Source organism: Anomaloglossus baeobatrachus, chromosome 1 (assembly GCF_048569485.1).
Source record: "Anomaloglossus baeobatrachus isolate aAnoBae1 chromosome 1, aAnoBae1.hap1, whole genome shotgun sequence".
Lineage (NCBI taxonomy): Eukaryota > Metazoa > Chordata > Amphibia > Anura > Aromobatidae > Anomaloglossus > Anomaloglossus baeobatrachus.
Window position 1 is genome coordinate 227,856,473 of NC_134353.1, and position 22,769 is coordinate 227,879,241.

Below are 22,769 nucleotides of genomic sequence, written 5' to 3' on the forward strand. Positions count from 1 at the left end.
AAGTCGCACCAACACTCCATAATGCAAATCAGATATATATGGTATACAGCAAAGTGCAGGGTGCATAAAATAGCAGCATAAATCATGAGGTAGTATAGAGAATGGCAGCACTTAGACCAATACAGAAATTGAGTGGTCAAGTCATAAGCGCTTATTCAATATATTTAGCAGTTAATAAGCTATAAGTAATTCCTTACATAAGGAGACAAAAACTGCACTAACACTTTCATGATATATATATGTTATTAGGTATACAATAAAGAGCAAAGTGCAGAGACATATAGCAGCATACACAGATCATGAGGTAGTAAAAGAATAGCAGCAGTTAGACCAGCCGTGTGATGACAATGAATTTGGATGAAGTTCATCAGAGTTCGTTCTGATTGCGCAGCTCTATCTCACAGCCAGCCATGCTCTATGCTCTGCTTGCTGTCAATAAATAGAAATATTCCCCATCATCTCTGCTTTCTGTCAGTGAATGAAAATATTCCCCAACACGTCAGCTTGCTGTCAGTGAATGGAAACATTCCCCACATCTCTGCTTGCTGTCATTGAATGGAAACATTCCCCAGCATCTTTGCTTGCTGTCATTGAATGGAAACATTCCCCAACATGTCTGCTTGCTGTCAGTGAATGGAAACATTTCCCAACACGTCAGCTTTACTGTCAGTGAGTGGAAACATTCCCCATCATCTCTACTTGCTGTCAGTGAGTGGAAACATTCCCCACCATCTCTGCTTGTTGCCATTGAATGGAAACATTCCCCAACATGTCTGCTTGCTGTCAGTGAGTGAAAACATCCCCCATCATCTCTGCTTGCTGTCAGTGCATGAAAAATTTCCCAACACGTCTGCTTGCTGTCATTGAGCGGAAACATTCCCCATCATCTCTGCTTGCTGTCAGTGAATGAAAATATTCCCCAACACGTCAGCTTGCTGTCAGTGAATGGAAACATTCCCCACCATCTCTGCTTGCTGTCATTGAATGGAAACATTCCCCAACACATCTGCTTGCTGTCAGTGAATGGAAACATTCCCCACCATCTCTGCTTGCTGCCATTGAATGGAAACATTCCCCAACATGTCTACTTGCTGTCAGTGAGTGAAAACATCCCCAATCATCTCTGCTTGCTGTCAGTGCATGAACAATTTCCCAACACATCTGCTTGCTGTCATTGAGCGGAAACATTCCCCATCATCTCTGCTTGCTGTCAGTGAATGAAAATATTCCCCAACACGTCAGCTTGCTGTCAGTGAATGGAAACATTCCCCACCATCTCTGCTTGCTGTCATTGAATGGAAACATTCCCCAACACATCTGCTTGCTGTCACTGAATGGAAACATTCCCCACCATCTCTGCTTGCTCTCATTGAATGGAAACATTTCCCAACACATCTGCTTGCTGTCAGTGAGTGGAAACATTCCACATCATCTCTGAAAGCTGTTAGTGAATGGAAACATTCCCCACCATCTCTGCTTGCTGTCATTGAATGGAAACATTTCCCAACACGTCTGCTTGCTGTAAGTGAGTGTAAACATTCCCCATCATCTCTGCTTGCTGTCATTGAATGGAAACATTCCCCACCATCTCTGTTTGCTCTCATTGAATGGAAACATTTCCCAACACATCTGCTTGCTGTCAGTGAGCGGAAACATTCCCCATCATCTCTGATTGCTGTCAGTGAATGGAAACATTCCCCACCATCTCTGCTTGCTGTCATTGAATGGAAACATTTCCCAACACATCTGCTTGCTGTTAGTGAGCAGAAACATTCCCCACCATCTCTGCTTGCTGTCATTGAATGGAACATTTCCCAACACGTTGGCTTGCTGTCAGTGAGTGTAAACATTCCCCATCATCTCTGATTGCTGTCAGTGAATGGAAACATTCCCCAACATGTCTGCTTGCTGTCAGAGAATGGAAACATTCCCCACCATCTCTGCTTGCTGTCAGTGAGTGGAAACATTCCCGATCAGCGTTTTGGATGCATTTTTGACAGTGCAGTCCAACTCGGCTCTTTTACATCCCCATACAACATTCCTGGCTGCGAGACAGAGCTGCGCGATAAGAATGAACTTGGATGGACGTCACCCAACTTCATTGTCATTGCGTGGCTCTGTCTGTGTGCTGCGACCTGATTTGCGATCACAGGAAAAGGACTCACCGGTGACCTCCCCTGAGTGACTGAAGTGAGCCGCGTGATCAGCGGTGCTGTCACTCAGGTCACCCGCGGCCAGCTGCAGTCCTTCACCTGAGAGCGGTTGCCGCGGGTTACCTGAGTGATGTCACAGCTAACAAGGCGACTCACTTCAGTTGCTGTGTGGAGCTCACAGGAGCGGCGGTGTTCTACGTCCTCTCCTGTCAGCTTCACGTAGCAGAGCTGGATGCGTTGTGGGATCTCGTGTGGATCACGCCGGACCTGGAGGGGTATTTGGTGGTTTTAATAAAGTGGTGGAAGAGGGTTTTTTTTTTGTCTTATATTCCAAATAAAGGATTTGTGTATGTGTTTACTTACTTTCACTACAGGTTAATCATTGGGGGTGTCTCATAGATGCCTGCCATGATTAACCTAGGACTTAGTGGCAGCTATGGGCTGCCATTAACTCCTTATTACCCAGATGGACACCACACCAGGGCAATTCGGGATGAGCCGGGTAGAGTCCTAGAAGTGTTGCATCTAATGGATGTGGCAGTTCTGGGCAGCTGCTGGCTAATATTTTTAGGCTGGGGGGCTCCCCATAACATGGGGCTCCCTATCCTGACAATACCAGCCTTCAGCCGTGTGGCTTTACTTTGGCTGGTATCAAAATTGGGGGGGCCGCACGCCATTTTTTAAAATTATTTATTTATTTATTTATTTGACTACACTACATAGACCCGCCAACTGGCGGCTGTGATTGCTTGCATTGAGACAGCTGTCACTCAGCGTGGGGGCGCATCTGAATGCAACCAATCATAGGTGCCGCTTGGCGAGGGAAGCAAGGAATACGAGATGGAATAATGAGCGGCCGGTGTTTTGAAAAGCTGGAGGAGCCGCCGGACCAGTGTGACAGCTGTGCAGCGCCGTGTCGGTGATCGATCAGTGATCGTGAGTATGAGAGAGGGGGGAGAGCGATAGACCGAGAGCCAGAGAGAGAGAGACCGAAAGACCTGCGTTCTGTTTGTCAAAAAAGTGATTACTTTGGTTTGAGAGCTGTTCTGGCGACTAGGTTAACTCCGCTTGCTGCTCTGAGCACGTTATTCCAAGACACCAGAAATGCAGTCAGGCAACTTCTACAGGCTGTGCCCATACTGTTTCTGCCTTTTCCCATCTAGTTCAGCCTTTTCCTCAGTCACCACAGCTCACCGTTAGGTCCAACGGGAAATTATTCGAGTTTCCCATAGACTTACATTGTGCATCGAATATTCGCGAATAGTCGAATAGCGGCGGCCTATTCATCAGATATTCATGGAAACGGATATTTTGGTATTCGATCATCCCTATTAATTACCCATAGGCTTCCCCCACTGATCCACAATTAGCAAAATCCACTATTGTGGATTGTGTTTAGCATCATTATCCAATTATAGAAGCCATCCTCTTTTCAACTTCAGCTTTTTTACAGATTGTGTTATGTTTGCATCAAGAATTTATTGAAATTTCATAAAATCCATTATTCCTTTACCTGTGATATGTTTCCTGTGCCATTGGCTGCAACACAACCCCAAATCATGGTTGATCCACTCACATACTTACTGGTTGACGAGATATTCTTTTCTTGAAATTCTCTGCATTTTTTTCTCCACATATATCTTTGATCACTGTGGCCAAAGAGTTCTGTTTTAACCTCATCGGTCCACACATTGTTTCCATAATGCATCAGGCTTGTTTAGATGTTCTTTTGCATACTTCTGATACTGAATTTTATGGTGAGTAAGGGGTGTGCTTCACACACAGCGAGATCGCTGCTGAGATCGCTGCTGAGTCACGGTTTTTGTAACGCAGCAGTGACCTCATTAGCGATCTCGCTGTGTGTGACACTGAGCAGCGATGTGGCCCCTGCTGTGAGATCGCTGCTTGTTACACACAGCCCTGGTTCATTTTTTTATTGTTGCTCTCCCGCTGTGACGCACAGATCGCTGTGTGTGACAGCGAGAGAGCGACGAAACGAAGCGGGCAGAGAGCAGGAGCCGGCATCTGGCAGCTGCGGTAAGCTGTAACCAGGGTAAACATCGGGTAACCAAGGTGGTTACCCGATATTTACCTTCGTTACCAGCCTCCGCCGCTCTCACGCTGCCAGTGCTGGCTCCCTGCTCTCTGCACATGTAGCTGCAGTACACATCGGGTTAATTAACCCGATGTGTACTGTAGCTAGGAGTGCATGGAGCCAGCGCTAAGCAGTGTGCGCGGCTCCCTGCTCTCTGCACATGTAGCTGCAGTACACATCGGGTAATTAACCCGATGTGTACTGTAGCTAGGAGTGCATGGAGCCAGCACTAGGCAGTGTGCGCGGCTCCCTGCTCTCTGCACATGTAGCTCTAGTACACATCGGGTAATTAACCCGATGTTTACTGAAGCTAGGAGAGCAGGGAGCCAGCGCTAAGCAGTGTGCGCGGCTCCCTGCTCTCTGCACATGTTGCGACGTTATGATCGCTGCTGCGTCGCTGTGTTTGACAGCCAAGCAGCGATCATAACAGCGACATACAAGGTCGCTGATACGTCACAGGAAATGGTGACGTAACAGCGACGTCGTTGTCGCTGTCACTATGTGTGAACCCAGCTTAGGGGTACTTCACACACAGCGAGATCGCTACTGAGATCGCTGCTGAGTCATGTTTTTTGTGACCTCATTAGCGATCTCGCTGTGTGTGACACTGAGCAGCGATCTGGCCACTGCTGTGAGATCGCTGCTCGTTACACACAGTGCTGGTTCGTTTTTTTATTGTTGCTCTCCCGCTGATAAGCACACATCGCTGTGTGTGACAGCGAGAGAGCAACAATCCTGAATGTGAAGGGAGCAGGAGCCGGCGTCTGACAGCCTGCGGTAAGCTGTAACCAAGGTAAACATCGGGTAACCAAGGTGTTTACCCGATATTTACCTTCGTAACCAGCCTCCGCAGCTGTCACGCTGCCAGTGCCAGCTCCTGCTCCCTGCACACGCTAAGTTAAGCGGTGTGAGCTGGTAACTAAGGTAAACATCGGGTAACCATACCCGATGTTTACCTTAGTTACCAGTGTCCGCAGCTTCCAGACGCCGGCTCCGTGCAAGCGCAGCGTCGCTTGCACGTCGCTGCTGGCTGGGGGCTGGTCACTGGTCGCTGGTGAGATCTGCCTGTTTGACAGCTCACCAGCGACCATGTAGTGATGCAGCAGCGATCCTGACCAGGTCAGATCGCTGGTCGGATCGCTGCTGCATCGCTAAAGTGTGAAGGTACCCTTAAGCAGGAGAGCTTTTCTTCTGATGACTCTTCCATAAGGTCATATTTGTTCAGGTGTCTCTGAAAAATAGAACAATGTACCACAACTCCAGAATCTGCTAAATCTTCCTGAAGGTCTTTTGCAGTCACATAGGGGTTCTGATTTTGCTTGGTCTTTCAGCCCTTATCTTAAGTTCCACTGTTCCTGTTAATTGTCATTTCTTAATTACATTCTGAACTGAGAAAAAGGCAACTTGAAAACGCTTTGCTTTTTGGGCTTCCATTATTTTCATTTACAGAGTGATAGACAGCTGCTTAGAAGAACCTATGGCTGCTGTTTTTGGCACAAGGTTAGAGAAGGCTGAGTTTTTATAAAGTTGTGAAATTTTCATAACCTGGCCTTTCCTAACGATGATAGTAAACAAGCCAAAGCCCTAACAGGCTAATTAAGGTCTGAAACCTTGGTAAAAGTTATGTGAGCGCACACATCTGCAAAAGTGCCCAAACATTTACATCAGCCGATTTTCCTTTTGGTAATTTTTAAATATATTTGAAAATATTTTTTTTCAAAAAATATAAAGGAAATGTGTCATCTTTAACTTTATGCCTTTAAGAGATCATTTCAACTTGCTTAACTGTTGACAATAACTTAATTTTGACCAGGGTGCCCAAACATTTACATGCCAATGTAGCGCCTCTGCTCTCAAAACATACAGATTTTAGCTGTTTTTAAGGTAGAATGAGGAGTTGGGATGTTTGAGGAGTCGCTCGTAAGTGGAGAGTATATTCTTCTAATAAGATTTATCGGAAATCTCTGATGTATGTATATTTGTGAAGCCCCACAAGTGCTGTGTCGGTGCATTACCTTCAGGGACTCCACGTAGCTGGATCTCCGTCACTGGTAGGAAATCTTCTGTTTTTGATCGTGACGCCACTCTCAGTATTTGCGGTCAGAGGGGACCGCCACTGCAGGTTAGAGGACGCCTGGGGCTGATGGTGGGTGCAGTCGGGTGTAGTAGCCTCCTGAGAGTGAGACAAGCCCCAGGGCCCTTTGTAAAGCTGTAGTACCACAAGTCGCAGAATGACCACACACAGGCAGAGTGTCTTTCAGGGTTTTTACTCACTTCAGGTGGCAGGGTGAGTAACCCGGGCGTAGCTGGGATGAACCAGGTGGGAACCAGGTATCCTTCCGGCTGACTGTATGAGGGTGACTACAAACTCGCCTTCCTTAGCCCTTGGTGGTTTGGGGTGACCCCGACTTTGAGTCCCTATGGGGGTCACCCAGGGAAGATGCTCCAAGCCTCTCTCCCCTTCTTGTTTTGCCGTGTGCTTGTTCCCCGGGCCAGGCCACTCCAGCCTCTTGCCTCCTGTGACCTATGGGCCCTACTTGCGGTTACGTGGCTGCGGCTTTTGGTTGTTGTGGTGTGGGCTGTAAGAGCCCCACACCGGCAGGTTTAGCAGGGAAAGGTGAATCTATCCTTGCTTCGGGATCTGCCGCCCGGTTGGGCCTGGTGCTCTCTAGAAGTCTCCTTACTTCCCACTCCGTGCACTCTCTAGCTGAAGCTGGCTTTCAGGCAGCACTCCTAGTTGACCGTTCTCCCCCGTCTGTAGCCACTGCGCGGGCGCTGTTAGACAGCAACAGCCCCACAGGTCTGCTCCTCACTGAGCCCTATGGAGTTCTCACTCTAACTGACTCACTGCTCCTCCTCTCCTGTTCTTGCCTACGCCACCTAGCAACCAGACTCTCTTACCACACCCCTTGAGAGGAGATGGAGGCTCTACCCCCTCCACTATTCCAGTGAAGGTGAAGGCTTGCCCCCTCCTGGGATCCCCAGGGGTCCTCTCATGGGTACATGTGTGAGACCTGATCACTATGCGCCTGTGTTCCACACCCCTGTCAGCCTTCTGGATTACCTGTATTGTACTGTCCCCAGCATGGGTGCAGTACTCAGTGGTGCCTGACCAGGTCAGGGGCGCCACATTCCCCCTTAGTTATCACCAGCACGTCCTCGGGCTGCAAGACAACATTTTAAAATGCATAAAACATTAAAACATGTAAAACATTTAAAAGCACCAGGTATCAGACATCACCTCCCTCCACCCACAAGTCCGTTAACCCACCCAAAACCCTCTCAGGAGGCAGGTCACCGGTCCTGTTGGTAACCAGGTCTGGGCCATCCGTTTCCCCAGACCTTTCCTCCAATCTTCCTCTCCCGTTGGCCGCGACTTCAGCCACTTCTGGCAGGATGTAGAGGCGGCTTTCATGGGCTGGTGGTTTCAGGGTATACCTGGCCTGGTGGATCCGCGCCGTCAGCCTCTTCTGGCAGGATGCAGAGGCGGCCTCCACAGTTGGTGCTGACCAGGTACCCTCTTTGTGGTGGTGAGCCAAGGCCCCATAAACAGGCGTGCTCTCTGGTCACAGGTGAGCCAAGGCCCTTTTCTACGGACGGGCCCCCCTGGTTGCAGACGAGCCAAGCCCCTAAACAGGCTGGCCCTGGTGGTGGTGCCACTGGTGTAACTTTTTACACTGCGAGAGTTTGTGGCTATAGCAAGTTCATAGCCTTAAAGTTTATTTCTCACAATAGTTTTTGTGGGCGCATTTCTTAAACGTTGCAAACAAAACTTGTCAAAACTGGTCAAAACAGTAACTTCTTACTTTCCTTTACTTTACTCCTCTTGTTCACTAGGGCGTGGGCACGTTGGGCACTGGCACCTGTGACTTTCTTGCTCTCCTTCATCGTCCGTGGTTGTTTCATCTGTAGGATCTTTGTCTGTGGTTGTTTCATCTGTAGGTTCTTTATCTTTCCTTTCTTGGTCTTCATCTGTTTCTTTTTCTGCATCCGTTTCTGTATCTCTGTCTTTTCTTTCTTGTCTTTCTTGTCTTTCTTGTCTTTCTTGTCTTTCTTGTCTTGGACATGGTGCTACGTCTAAGGCATAGTAGCCCCTTTCTCCTTGATGTAAGGTGAACTGTACCGAATCTCCCATTTTCAGATTTCTGCCAGGGTGTCCTCTGGGCAGGTGTGCGCTGACATCTCTCCTGTTAACAAATATTCCCTTTTTGATGCCAGGTGCTACAATAAATCCATAGCCGCTTCTCAGATTAAAGTCTTCCACTACGCCATAACACAGGGGTCCTCTAGCCTGGCTTTTGGCCCTTCTCAGGGACCGTTTCTCCTGTAGGTCTCTGGCGGTGACTTCCTTCTGCTCTGGAGACTGTGGGGCTGGAGCACACTGTGTTCGGTGTCGCCGTGTCTTGCGGGCTGAGTTCTGTAGAGGGCAGCTCACAAACTCCCAGGTGAGGTCTTGGGGCTGATCTTCGTCAGCAGACGGTGTCAGGTCTTCCTCATCCCAGCGGGAGTATGGCAGCATTTCCGGCTCTGAATACTCATCTGCTGCGGGTGGTACTGGAGTCGGAGTCAACCCTTCTGCTTCCTGGCCTCCTCTCCCCCTTAGTTCTTCTTGGCACTCCGGCTGTGGCAGTGCTGGGGATGGATGCTCTTCAGCCGGCCCAGGTGGGGGACTCTTTGGTGTAGCTGCTGCAGGAGTTATCAGGAGACTCTTTGGGGTATGCGGAGGGGGTATGTACTGGTTCACCAACCATTGTGGAAATTTGGCCTCCAGGTCAGCCCTCATCTGCCAATATGCAGGGTCTTCACCCACCGTGGGCTGCCCATCAGGAACCTCTGTGGACCGGGGAGCGGTGTCTGCTCTGGCCTTACAGGCCAGGGTAAATGCTGAGGTAGCCTTTTCTTGGCGGGCCGCGCCTGGCATGGCGGCGGCCTGGTCTTGGCGGGCCGCGCCCGGCATGGCGGCGGCCTGGTCTTGGCGGGCCGCGCCCGGCATGGCGGCGGCCTGGTCTTGGCGGGCCGCGCCCGGCATGGCGGCGGCCTGGTCTTGGCGGGCCGCGCCCGGCATGGCGGCGGCCTGGTCTTGGCGGGCCGCGCCCGGCATGGCGGCGGCCTGGTCTTGGCGGGCCGCGCCCGGCATGGCGGCGGCCTGGTCTTGGCGGGCCGCGCCCGGCATGGCGGCGGCCTGGTCTTGGCGGGCCGCACCCGGCATGGCTGCGGCCTGGTCTTGGCGGGCCGAGCAGGGCATCGCTGCGGCGGCCGGGGCTTGGCGGGCCGAGCAGGGCATCGCTGCGGCGGCCGGGGCTTGGCGGGCCGAGCAGGGCATCGCTGCGGCGGCCGGGGCTTGGCGGGCCGAGCAGGGCATCGCTGCGGCGGCCGGGGCTTGGCGGGCCGAGCAGGGCATCGCTGCGGCGGCCGGGGCTTGGCGGGCCGCACCTGGCGTGGCTGCGGCCTGGTTCAGCGTCGCCGCGCCGGGCGCCTCTTCAGGGACCGCGGACGTGGCAGCAGGGGTCGGGGCACTTGCGCTGGCCGGGGCATCACTTGACTCACCCACCGGTGGCAGCATCGGGGTCTGCGTCGTCGCCGTCCTGTCTGACACTCGGCGCGCAGCTCTCCCTTCATAGGCCCGAACCGCCGCGGTCATCTCCTGCAGTTCCATCCGCTCCTCCCGAATCTGCTCCACGACCCGGGTCTCCAGCCGGTTGCAAAACTGGGCCAGCTCTCGGTACCACCAGGCAGCGGAGCCTGGTTCTGGGTTCCTGCGGTCAGACGCCATTCCTTCTGCGCCGTCTTCTGCACGGTCTCCCAGCAGTGGACTCGTCGCTGCCTCCAGTAGTAAGCTGTCCAGTTTCTGCTCTGCCTCTTTCAGCAGCTCCTCTCCCAGCAGCAAGCTTGTGGCTCTCTTTCTGTCCCGACGTTTCTCGACGCTTCCACTCTCATAGCTGGCAAGGTCAGAACTCTGCAGGGGATCTCTGGGTAGCCACACCTCTTCGTGGGCGGTAACTTCTTCCAGCGCGGGCTGCTGTTGTTTTTCAGCGCGCTTTTCATGGTGGCAATATGGCGGCGCTTCCAATTTTTCAGGCGGACCGCCCAGGCACATGGTCACCTGTCTGAACAGGTCTAGTCCTTATCCTGTTCGTGACGCCAGATGTGAAGCCCCGCAGGTGTCGTTGATGCAGTGTCGGTGCATTACCTTCAGGGACTCCACGGTTAGTCTGGATCTCCGTCACTGGTAGGAAATCTTCTGTTTTTGATCGTGACGCCACTCTCAGTATTTGCGGTCAGAGGGGACCGCCACTGCAGGTTAGAGGACGCCTGGGGCTGATGGTGGGTGCAGTCGGGTGTAGTAGCCTCCTGAGAGTGAGACAAGCCCCAGGGCCCTTTGTAAAGCTGTAGTACCACAAGTCGCAGAATGACCACACACAGGCAGAGTGTCTTTCAGGGTTTTTACTCACTTCAGGTGGCAGGGTGAGTAACCCGGGCGTAGCTGGGATGAACCAGGTGGGAACCAGGTATCCTTCCGGCTGACTGTATGAGGGTGACTACAAACTCGCCTTCCTTAGCCCTTGGTGGTTTGGGGTGACCCCGACTTTGAGTCCCTATGGGGGTCACCCAGGGAAGATGCTCCAAGCCTCTCTCCCCTTCTTGTTTTGCCGTGTGCTTGTTCCCCGGGCCAGGCCACTCCAGCCTCTTGCCTCCTGTGACCTATGGGCCCTACTTGCGGTTACGTGGCTGCGGCTTTTGGTTGTTGTGGTGTGGGCTGTAAGAGCCCCACACCAGCAGGTTTAGCAGGGAAAGGTGAATCTATCCTTGCTTCGGGATCTGCCGCCCGGTTGGGCCTGGTGCTCTCTAGAAGTCTCCTTACTTCCCACTCCGTGCACTCTCTAGCTGAAGCTGGCTTTCAGGCAGCACTCCTAGTTGACCGTTCTCCCCCGTCTGTAGCCACTGCGCGGGCGCTGTTAGACAGCAACAGCCCCACAGGTCTGCTCCTCACTGAGCCCTATGGAGTTCTCACTCTAACTGACTCACTGCTCCTCCTCTCCTGTTCTTGCCTACGCCACCTAGCAACCAGACTCTCTTACCACACCCCTTGAGAGGAGATGGAGGCTCTACCCCCTCCACTATTCCAGTGAAGGTGAAGGCTTGCCCCCTCCTGGGATCCCCAGGGGTCCTCTCATGGGTACATGTGTGAGACCTGATCACTATGCGCCTGTGTTCCACACCCCTGTCAGCCTTCTGGATTACCTGTATTGTACTGTCCCCAGCATGGGTGCAGTACTCAGTGGTGCCTGACCAGGTCAGGGGCGCCACATATTGATTTATGCAAACTTTGTCAAACTGACAATGATGATAGAAGACACTGCAACTCAAGTGGTTTCTTGTTTTTTTAAATGTCTCTGGTTGTTAAGAAGTTCAATGACCTTTGTTCCCTCAGTCTCTTTCTAAATAGCTTAACAATATCTCCTTTGTCTCATGGATGCCCCAAGGATAAAACACTAAACCACTCAGTGAATGGATTTCCTAGGCTCATTTGCATGAAATACAGTTTTATAAGAATCATCAAACACATTATTTTTAAGAGACTGTAAGGGTACCTTCACACTTTAGCGATGCAGCAGCGATCCGACCAGCGATCTGACCTGGTCAGGATCGCTGCTGCATCGCTACATGGTCGCTGGTGAGCTGTCAAACAGGCAGATCTCACCAGCGATCAGTGACCAGCCCCCAGCCAGCAGCGACGTGCAAGCGACGCTGCGCTTGCACGGAGCCGGCGTCTGGAAGCTGCGGACACTGGTAACTAAGGTAAACATCGGGTATGGTTACCCGATGTTTACATTAGTTACCAGCGCACACCGCTTAGCTGTGTGTGCAGGGAGCAGGGAGCCGCGCACACTGAGCGCTGGCTCCTTGCTCTCCTAGCTACAGTACACATCGGGTTAATTAACCCGATGTGTACAGCAGCTACATGTGCAGAGAGCCGGAGCCGGCAGCACAGGCAGCGTGAGAGCGGTGGAGGCTGGTAACTAAGGTAAATATCGGGTAACCACCTTGGTTACCCGATGTTTATCTTGGTTACAGCTTACCGCAGCTGCCAGACGCCGGCTCCTGCTCTCTGCTCGCTTCATTTGTCGCTCTCTCGTTGTCACACACAGCGATCTGTGTGTCACAGTGGGAGAGCGCCTTTGAAGAAAACGAACCAGGGCTGTGTGTAACGAGCAGCGATCTCGCAGCAGGGGCCAGATCGCTGCTCAGTGTCACGCACAGCGAGATCGCTAATGAGGTCACTGCTGCGTCACAAAAAGCGTGACTCAGCAGCGATCTCGGCAGCGAGCTCGCTGTGTGTGAAGCACCCCTAACTGTGGGAAATTGTGAGAGCGCTGAATGGGTTACTTTACCTCAGGGGTGGACATACCATTTGTGCAACATGTGCAGGCATGGGGGCCCACCTCCACCTCAAAACCATTTGGAATCTGCATTATAATGAGTAATTTGACTGAAAAAGATCCACATTTTTTTCTTAAGGTGGCTTTACACACTGCAACATCGCAAACGACATCGCTGTAACGTCACTGGTTTTGTGACGTTACAGCGACCTCCCCAGCGACATTGCAGTGTGTGATACACATCAGCGACCCGGCCCCTGCTGTGAAGTAGTGATCGCTACAAATCGTTCAGGACCATTCCTTGGTCTTTTGTTTCCCGCTGTGCAGCATGATCGCTAGAAAGTCTCAGTGTGTAAAGGGGACTTTACAGCGACTCCGCGGCTCTGTCTGTGTAGCGTCCTGATTAGCGGTCACCTGTGAAGGATTCACCAGTGACCGCTAATCCCCCGAGTGACTGAAGTGTCCCCCCCTCTCTCATACTCACCGATCCCCGATCACCGGCGCTGCACGGCGTTCACACTGCTCCAGCGGCTTTTCCTTTTTTGAAAAAGCTCATTAAACAATCTCGTATTACCTGCTTTTCCCCGCCCACCAGCAAATATGATTGGTTGCAGTGAGACACGCCCACACGCTGAGTGACAGCTGTGTCACTGCACCCAACCACAGCAGCCGGTGGGCGTGTCTATACTGTGCAGTAAAATCTATATATATAATTGCCTTATTCTGTCTGTCTGTCTGTCTGTCTGTCTGTCTGTCTATCTGTCTGTCTGTCATGCTCCAAAATTGTGTCCTTACGGTGACAAAGCTGATTGGCTGCTGGGCTCGCCATGGCCCCGCCCCCCCACACGGATTGGCCGCTCGCCCAGGCTCCGCCCCCCCCACAGATTGGCCTCTCGCCCCGGCACCCTGCAGGCATTGGCAATTCGGCCACGCCACGCCCCGCCCCCCTCACGCAATGCACGCTAGCTCAGGCCCCGCCCCCTCCCTCCCCCCGCGCATTCCCCGAACTGACACGGCTGTCACGGAGGTGAGTACTGTACTCTTTCCCCCCCTCCCCCCCCCCCGCGCATTCCCCGAACTGACACGGCTGCCACGGAGGTGAGTACTGTACTCCCCCCCCCCCCTTCCCGGCCCCCGCTCGCACGGGAGTGGTGTGGATAAGTTGGTAACCATGCTCGCATGGTTACAAGCGCATCAAGGTCCTGCTGCGGCGGAAGATCCACACGCACACACACAAACATACACACACATCAGATCACACTCACTCTCACACACACCTCACACACACCTCACACACACCTCACACACACCTCACACACCTCACATCGCATCCACACACTCACAGCATCCGACGATATCGCTTGCTTCTCGGCCTCGATTCTGTGCTGTTGTGACCTTCCAGGACCTGACGGAGGATCACATGGCCAGAAGCATGTGGTATCTCCGGAAGTTGTGAGTGTGAGCGCGTAAGTGCGATATCGTCAGTGTCTGTGTGTGTGAGTGTATGCGATCGGGTGTGTGTGAGTGGATGCGATCGGGTGTGTGTGAGTGGATGCGATCGGGTGTGTGTGAGTGGATGCGATCGGGTGTGTGTGAGTGGATGCGATCGGGTGTGTGTGAGTGGATGCGATCGGGTGTGTGAGTGTCGGCAGAGGAGCACGGCGTGCTGGAGGAGGCTGGGAGCAGAGAGGCTGATCATGGGGAAGGCTGGGAGGGGGAGGCTGATGCTGGGGGAGACTGGGAGATGAAGGCTGATGCTGAAGGAGGCTGCGAGGGGGAGGCTGGGAGGAAGGAGGCTGGGAGGAGAGAGGCTGATCCTGAGGAAGGCTGGGAAGGGGAGGCTGATGCTGAGGGAGGCTGGAAGGAGAGAGGCTGATGCTGGGGGAGGCTGGAAGGAGAGAGGCTGATGCTGGTGGAGGCTGATGCTTGGGGAGGCTGATGCTGGGGGAGACTGGGAGCGGAAGGCTGATGCTGAGGGAGGCTGGGAGGGGGAGGCTGGGAGGAAGGAGGCTGGGAGGAGAGAGGCTGATCCTGGGGAAGGCTGGGAAGGGGAGGCTGATGCTGAGGGAGGCTGGAAGGAGAGAGGCTGATGCTGGGGGAGGCTGGAAGGAGAGAGGCTGAGGCTGGGAGGAGAGAGGCTGATGCTGGGGAAGGCTGATGCTGAGGGAGGCTGGGAGGGGAAAGCTGATGCTGGGGAAGGCTGGGAGGACGGAGGCTGGGAGGAGAGAGGCTGATCCTGGGGAAGGCTGGGAGAGGGAGGCTGGAAGGAGAGAGGCTGATGCTGGCGGAGGCTGATGCTGGGGGAGGCTGGAAGGAGAGAGGCTGATGCTGGTGGAGGCTGATGCTTGGGGAGGCTGGGAGAAGGAGGCTGATGCTGAGGGAGGCTGGGAGGAGGGAGGCTGGGAGGGGTAGGCTGAGAGAAGAGAGGCTGATGCTGGGGGAGGCTGATGCTGGGGGAGGCTGGGAGGGGGAGGCTGATGCTGGGGGAGGGTGGGAAGAAGGAGGCTGGGAGGAGAGAGGCTGATGCTGGGGAAGGCTGGGAGGAGAGAGGCTGATGCTGGGGACAGAGAGGCTGATGCTGGGAGGAGAGAGGCTGATGCTAGGATGAGAGAGGCTGATGCTGGGAGGAGAGAGGCTGATGCTGGGAGAGAGGCTGATGCTGGGGGCAGAGAAGCTGATGCTGGGGGCAGAGAGGCTGATGCTGGTGCAGCATGGGGGATGGAGCACGATGGGGGGGTGCGCAGGATCGGGGATGGAGCATGATGGGGGGGTGCGCAGCATCGGGGATGGAGCACGATGGGGAGTTCGCAGCATGGGGGATGGAGCACGTTTGGGAGTGCGCAGCATAGGGGATGGAGCACGATGGGGAATGCGCAGCATGGGGGTGCACACAGCTACACAGCAAGAGATCAACAAGCAAAAAATAAACCACCACTGTCGATTTGCATAGTTAGCTAATTTGCACTCTGGTTAGCAGCTTAACGACTTACGCAGGTAACAATGGTATACAATCCTGTAACTATGGAAAGCATTTTCAAAAACGAAGTAACTTCAGCTCTCCCCCCTTCACTCCCAAATCTTACCTCCGGTGCACGGAAACACCCTGGACCTGGGTGAGAACACATGAAGAAAAGGAGAAATTCCAGCAACTCCAGGAGAAAGTAGAATTTTCTTTAAAAATGGATTATTTATTGATAATAAAAATATTTAATCAAAGCAAAACAAAATTATTTTTAGTGAGGCAAGACAAAGGAGCCGTTTTCTACGCGTTTCAACCTAGATAGGTCTTAATCATGGAATGCCATGATTCCAAACTATCTACGTTGAAACGCGTAGGAAACGACTTCTCTGTCTTGCCTCACTATTTTTTGTCTTGCTTGGATGGAATATTTTTATTATCAATAAAGAATCCATTTTTAAATAAAATTCTACTTTCTCCTGGAGTTGCTGGAATTTCTCCTTTTCTTCATATCGAAAGCATTTTGGTTTGTTAGCCAATGTGTACTATGGTTACCAGCTTACCCCGGCTCACGGTACACGTGTGCGGGAGTCGGCGTACGCTGGTAACTATGGTACACATTGGGTAAATAAGCAAAGCAATTTGCATAGTTATTCCATTGTGTACCATGGTTACCAGTCTACGACAGTTTCCTGCACATTTAGATCGATGGTCTCCCGCTGTCAAACACGCTGATGCATGCTGCACAGCCGAAGACCATCGAGCAAAAAATGAAACATCATTATTCAAAACTTTAACTCACACACACTGCTAAATACCTTGAACAAAAATCAAACAAAAAAAAAAATTACAGGCCGCTGAATACATACTTCTTGCCTGTAGTCTACCATATCATTTACCATGTCTTGCAATTTTCGTGTCTTTTTCAGATTACGTCTAGCACGATTTACACTGATTGCCTTATAATGGGGCCGAAGCGCAAGTACACCACCGACCAGGAACGAAAAGCAGCTGCAGCAAAAAGAAGGCAACTACAACGTCAAAAACAAAGGCAAATAGAACAAGAGGTCAACAGACAACGATGTGATGCCAACGCTAGCACACAGCCTCCAGAACAAGACACACGTAAACAAACTGCCTGCACAATAACCCACGAGGGTACGGCTCACACACAACAGCTACACCAAGATACTCTTCAAAAAAAGGACAACAGACAAGCCTTGGAAGTATCACCTCCCGCACTTCCACCACAACAGGAGACACCACAAGAAATTAGAAATGAAGAGGTAAGTCAGAAGAAGAAGAGAATGGACACACACAAAATACACATAGTAACTACCAAAATCATCCCACCTCACTAACATGTCTTGCCTCCATTGGCTTCAGTTTGCATCTGCCTGCGCAGATAAATTAATGCCCCAATGCATTCTCTATAAGCCAACGCCCCCTTAGCAACGGGACAAGTACTGTCACATCAACTGCCTTATATTACAAATGGAAGCAATTAACACCTCTAAAAAGTAACGAGATTTCAACCCATCTCATGCCTTGCTGTATCGTAGCCCCCAAAGGAAGCTCACTACACAATGATAAACACTTCCACACTTCTAGAGTTTTGCGCTTTGCATACTTACCTGATCGTTTACCATAGTTACCAGTATATGCCGGTTCCATGCCCATTCAGATCGATGATCTTCCGCTGTCAAACACGTTGATGCGTGCTGCACAGCGGAACACCAACAAGCAATAAATGAACCATCATTATTCAAGACTTTACCTCATAACCACTGCTACATACCTTTGTCAAAATCCTATAAAAAAAAAAAAAAAAACTAACATGCTGCTGAATACATACTTCTTGCCTGTAGTCTACCATATCATTTGCTATGTCTTGCAATTTTCGTGTCTTTTTCAGATTACGTCTACCACAATTTACACTGATTGCCTTACAATGGGGCCTAAGCGCAACTACATCATCGACCAGCAACGAAAAGCTGCAGCAGCAAAAAGAAAGCAAATACAACATCAAAAACAAAGGCAAATACAACAAGAGGTCAACAGACAAAAATCTGATGTGAACACTAGCACACAGCCTCCAGAACAAGACACATGTAAACAAACTGCCTGCACAATAACCCACGACGGTACGGCTCACAAACAACAGCTACAGCAAGATACTCTTCAAAAAAAAGTCAACAGACGAGCCTTAGAAGTACCACCTCCTGCACTTCCACCACAACAGGAGACACCACAAGAAATTGAAAATGAACAGGTAAGCCAGAAAAAGAAACAAATGGACACACACAAAAGACACATAGTACTTACCAAAATCATCCCATCTCACAAACATGTCTTGCCTCCACTAGCTCCAGTTTGCATCTGCTTGCGCAGAAAAATTGATGCCCCAATGGAACCTCCATAACCCAACGCCCCCTTAGCAATGGCACAAGTACTGTCACATCAACTGCCTTACATTACAAATGGAGGCAACTAACAACACAAAAAACTAACGAGATTTCTACCCATCACATATCTTGCTGTATCGTAGCCCACAAAGAAGGTCACAACACAACGATAAACACTCCCACACTCCTACAGTTTTTCCACGTGGAACACACACATAATGTAAACCATGTAGTAACATACTTTCAGCAACATTTGTAAAGACCTGCTCACTAACACAGTGCAACATAGCTCTCACAAGTCAACTCAACACCTTCTCTCATGCACAGTACTCTAACAAAAAAATCCTTTAATGCACTCAACAGTCTAACTGTATTATTTCGTCTATCTGTCTGCCTTTTACAGCTTCACTCAAGAACACTTGACGAGCTCTGTCTTACAAGGGGGCGTAAGCGAAAATACACCAGCAAACATGATAGAAAAATAGCAGCAGCATCAATGCGACAACAACGTCGCAACATCGAGACACTTCAACAAACTACTGAAAGACAAGCCAGAGAAGCTAATTCTCAAAGACTATGTCGACACAAAGCCTCACCTAAACAAATTTCCGATAGACAAGCCCACGATGCTCAAGCTCACACATAACGTCGAAAAAAAGAGACTCTTCAACAAACTGTGGACAGAAAAGCACAAGATGCCACAGCTCACACACAACTTAGAAAACAAGAGACTCTTCAAGAAACTATGGACAGACAAGCACAAGATGCCACAGCTCACACACAACGTAGAAAACAAGAGACTCTTCAACAAACTGTGGACAGACAAGCAAAAGATGCCACAGCTCACACACAACGTAGAAAACATGAGACTCTTCAACAAACTGTGGACAGACAAGCACAAGATGCTACAGCTCACACACAACGTAGAAAACAAGAGACTCTTCAACAAACTGTGGACAGACAAGCTCAGGATGCTACAGCTCACACACAACGTAGAAAACAAGAGACTCTTCAACAAACTGTGGACAGACAAGCACAAGATGCTACAGCTCACACACAACGTAGAAAACAAGAGACTCTTCAACAAACTGTGGACAGACAAGCACAAGATGCTACAGCTCACATACAACGTAGAAAACAAGAGACACTTCAACAAACTGTGCAAAGACAAGCACAAGATGCCACAGCTCACAAACAATGTCGCCTACAAGAGACACCACAACAAACTGCTGCAAGACAAGCTCAGGATGCAGAAGCCCACAGCCAACAACGGAGACAGGAATCCCCACCTTCCAAACTAAAAAGACAACAACATGATCGCCTAATTCATCACAAAAGAATGCTCTACCATCTCAGCCAAACTCAACACAATATTCAACTTTTTACAGCCAGCAGAACACATAATGAAAATACAATTATTCAGCATTACTGTGGAAAGATGAATTCACTCTGCTCCAAATGCAACTCGCACAATTTTACCGATGAAAAACCAGCAGACAATCTGTTCACTCAATGCTGCCAAAAAGGGAAAATTCAGTTGCCCATACCTCAATACTCAGATCTGTTAGAGCAATTGATGAAAGGAAGTCATCCACACAGTAAAAATTTTATGCACAATATCCGAAGCATCAACAGTTCACATGCATTTGCTTCATTTGGAGCCAATATTGCACCGCCGCCAGGATTTGGCCCGTATTGTTTTAAAATTCATGGTCAAATTTACCACCGCACAGGGACACTTCATCCAGAAATGGGCCAAACTCCAAAATATGCTCAATTATACATTTTGGATCTAAATGAAGCAACAGAACAACGGCTGACTGTTCACGAAAACAAAAAGTGTAATACTGAAATGATGCATCAAATTGCACAACTTTTACAACAAATCAATCCATTTGCAGCTGCATATCGCATGCTAAAAGACGTAGAAGCCGAAGAAGAACAGAAGGCTATCACATATGGAACTTCAATGCCTTCTATTGTCATGGCCATTAAACAAGAACGTGGACAAGATCCACGGCGATACAACAAACCACGCATTAGTGAGGTCGCAGTAGTTTTCCAAAATGATGATGGAGAGCCTCCTTTTAACAGGGATATATTAGTTCATCTTCACCCAGACAAAAACAACCCTTTACTTCCTAAAACACAGCGGATTAGCATTTTGCACAGCAACCTTGATGCTCTTCTATATCCGCTTTTCTTTCCAAGAGGTGATCAAGGCTGGCATGAAAACCTACAACAACAAGGTACTACTAGAAGAATAACACAACTGCAATACTACAGTTTTCAACTCTCTGTCCGCAATCACTTTAATCCAATTTTAAACGGTGGAAAACTAACACAACAGTACTTAGTAGATGCATATGTTAAAATAGAAGCTAATCGCCTGAATTACATAAGACAAAATCAAAAAATCCTCAAAGTAGAAGACTACTGTGTTCTTCAAGAACATTTGCAACAAAAATCAATTGAAAAGGGAATACCTATTGGCAAAACAGTTATTCTACCTTCGTCATTTGAAGGAAGCCCCCGCAACATGCAACAACGTTATCAAGATGCAATGGCAATAGTCACTAAGTATGGAAAACCAGACATTTTTGTTACCATGACCTGTAATCCCAAATGGGTTGAAATCACCGAGCATCTGGAACCATGGCAACACGTAGAACATAGGCCTTACTTAGTTGCACGCATATTTCGGCTAAAACTAAAAAGCCTTTTACAAGACATCAAAAATGGCCTGTTTGGAACAGTCATAGCAATGGTTCATGTCATCGAGTTTCAAAAAAGAGGTCTACCACATGCACATATTCTCCTTATCTTAGACACCAATTCTAAGATTCACACTGAGGAAGACATCGACAACATAGTATGGGCTGAGATTCCTAACCAACAACAATATCCAGAGCTCTATGACATTGTAGTGTCTCATATGGTTCATGGTCCATGTGGAGTTCTTAATCCAGCAAGTCCATGCATGCAAAATGGAAAATGTACTAAAAAATTTCCAAAGCATTTAAAACAGCACACTGTTAAAGATTTAGATGGCTACCCATCATACCGACGACAAGATATTGAGAACATTGTTCACAAAAATAAACATATCAATAACTCATGGATAGTCCCATACAATCCATACCTACTAAAACGCTACAACTGTCACATCAACGTGGAAATCTGTGGTTCAATCAAAAGTGTAAAATATCTTTTTAAGTATATCTCCAAAGGCCATGACAAAGCTAATGTCGAAATCCAACAGAAAACTCTGAACCATGATGAATCTTCAACTTTTGTAGACTCAAGATATGTCAGTGCTCCCGAAGCTGCGTGGCGAATATTTGCCTTTCCAATGCATTCACAGTCCCATGCCATTATACGATTAGCTATTCATTTACCACATCAACAACAACTTTATTTTTTTGAAGATGCTCAAGTCGAAGATGTGTCCAAAACTTTAACCACAACCTCAACATTACTAGAATGGTTTTTGCTAAACCAACGAGATGAAAATGCAAGGCAATATTTGTATCGAGAGATTCCAGAGCATTATGTTTGGAAAAAAACTTGGAATCCAAGACTACGTGGAGTAAGCACAATAATTGGACGCATGTATACTGTTAGGCGGGCTTTGCACGTTGCAACATCGGTAACAATGTGTTACCGATGCTGCAGCGATAGTCCCGCCCCTGTCGCACGTTCGATATATAGTGAAAGCTGCCGTAGCGATTATTATCGCTACGGCAGCTTTACACGCACATACCTGCCGTGCGACGTCCCTCTGGCCGGCGACCCGCCTCCTTCCTTAGGGGGCGGGTCGTGCGGCGTCACAGTGACGTCACACGGCAGGCGGCCAATTGAAGTGGAGGGGCGGAGATGAGCAGGATGTAAACATCCCGCCCACCTCCGTCCTTCTCATTGCAGCCGGGAGGCAGGTAAGGTGAAGTTCCTCGCTCCTGCGGCTTCACACACAGCGATGTGTGCTGCCGCAGGAGCGAGGAACTACATCGTACCTGTCGCTCCCCCGGCATTATGGAAATGTCGGAGGCTGCAGCGATGATACGATGACGACGATTTTGCGCTCGTTCATCGTATCATCTAGGATTTACACACTACGACATCGCAAGTGACGCCGGATGTGCGTCACTTTCGATTTGACCCCACCGACATCGCACCTGCGATGTCGTAGTGTGCAAAGCCCGCCTTAGTCTCAAAGATCAAGAAAGATATTGCCTTCACCTCTTACTACTGCATGTCAGAGGAGCTACAAGTTATAACCATTTAAAAACCGTTCATGGAGTATTACATGATACATTTAAAGCTGCAGCTTTGGCTTTGGGACTTCTATTTGATGATACAGTTTGGAAACTTACTTTACAAGACGCAGTAACCCTACATATGCCTAAGCAACTTCGTGAATTGTTTGCCTACATCTGCGTGTTTGGCCCCCCTACAAACCCTGATCAACTTTGGACACTTTTCAAAGAAAATCTAATTGAAGATTACTGCTTACATCTTCACAAGCAAACTGGTCATTGTTGCAAATGTGAAGCTTACGCCATGCAAGATGTCCAAAATATTTTATTACTACATGGAAAAACGTATGCTGACTTTAATTTGCCACACCCTGAAATACAACTTCCACAAGCTCCGCAGTATAATTAATCTTCAGAATTATTGTTAGCAACAGAGCTGAGAATCTCCTTAAATGAACAACAACAAATTGCATATGACACCATTTTAAGTGCCATTCTTAACCAAGGAAATGCGAACCCT

The 22,769-nt window shown here is 49.6% G+C and overlaps 1 protein-coding gene across 1 annotated transcript; it reads left to right on the plus strand.

Moving 5' to 3' along the window:
• Window positions 1-19,332: 19,332 nt before the first annotated feature.
• Window positions 19,333-22,658, plus strand: LOC142294949 (uncharacterized). The gene is made up of 2 exons (XM_075338052.1): window positions 19,333-21,605; window positions 22,253-22,658. Exons 1-2 carry the CDS (start codon window positions 19,333-19,335, stop codon window positions 22,656-22,658), a joined length of 2,679 nt encoding a protein of 892 aa, XP_075194167.1.
• The last annotated feature ends 111 nt before the right edge of the window (window positions 22,659-22,769 follow it).

Excerpts from the sequence above, each read along its gene's own strand:
- LOC142294949 (XM_075338052.1), top strand. The coding sequence starts at position 19,333 with ATGCTCTACCATCTCAGCCAAACTCAACACAATATTCAACTTTTTACA. Across the intron at positions 21,606-22,252 it reads AGCACAATAATTGGACGCAT|AGGAGCTACAAGTTATAACC; the intron begins GTATACTGTTAG and ends ACTGCATGTCAG.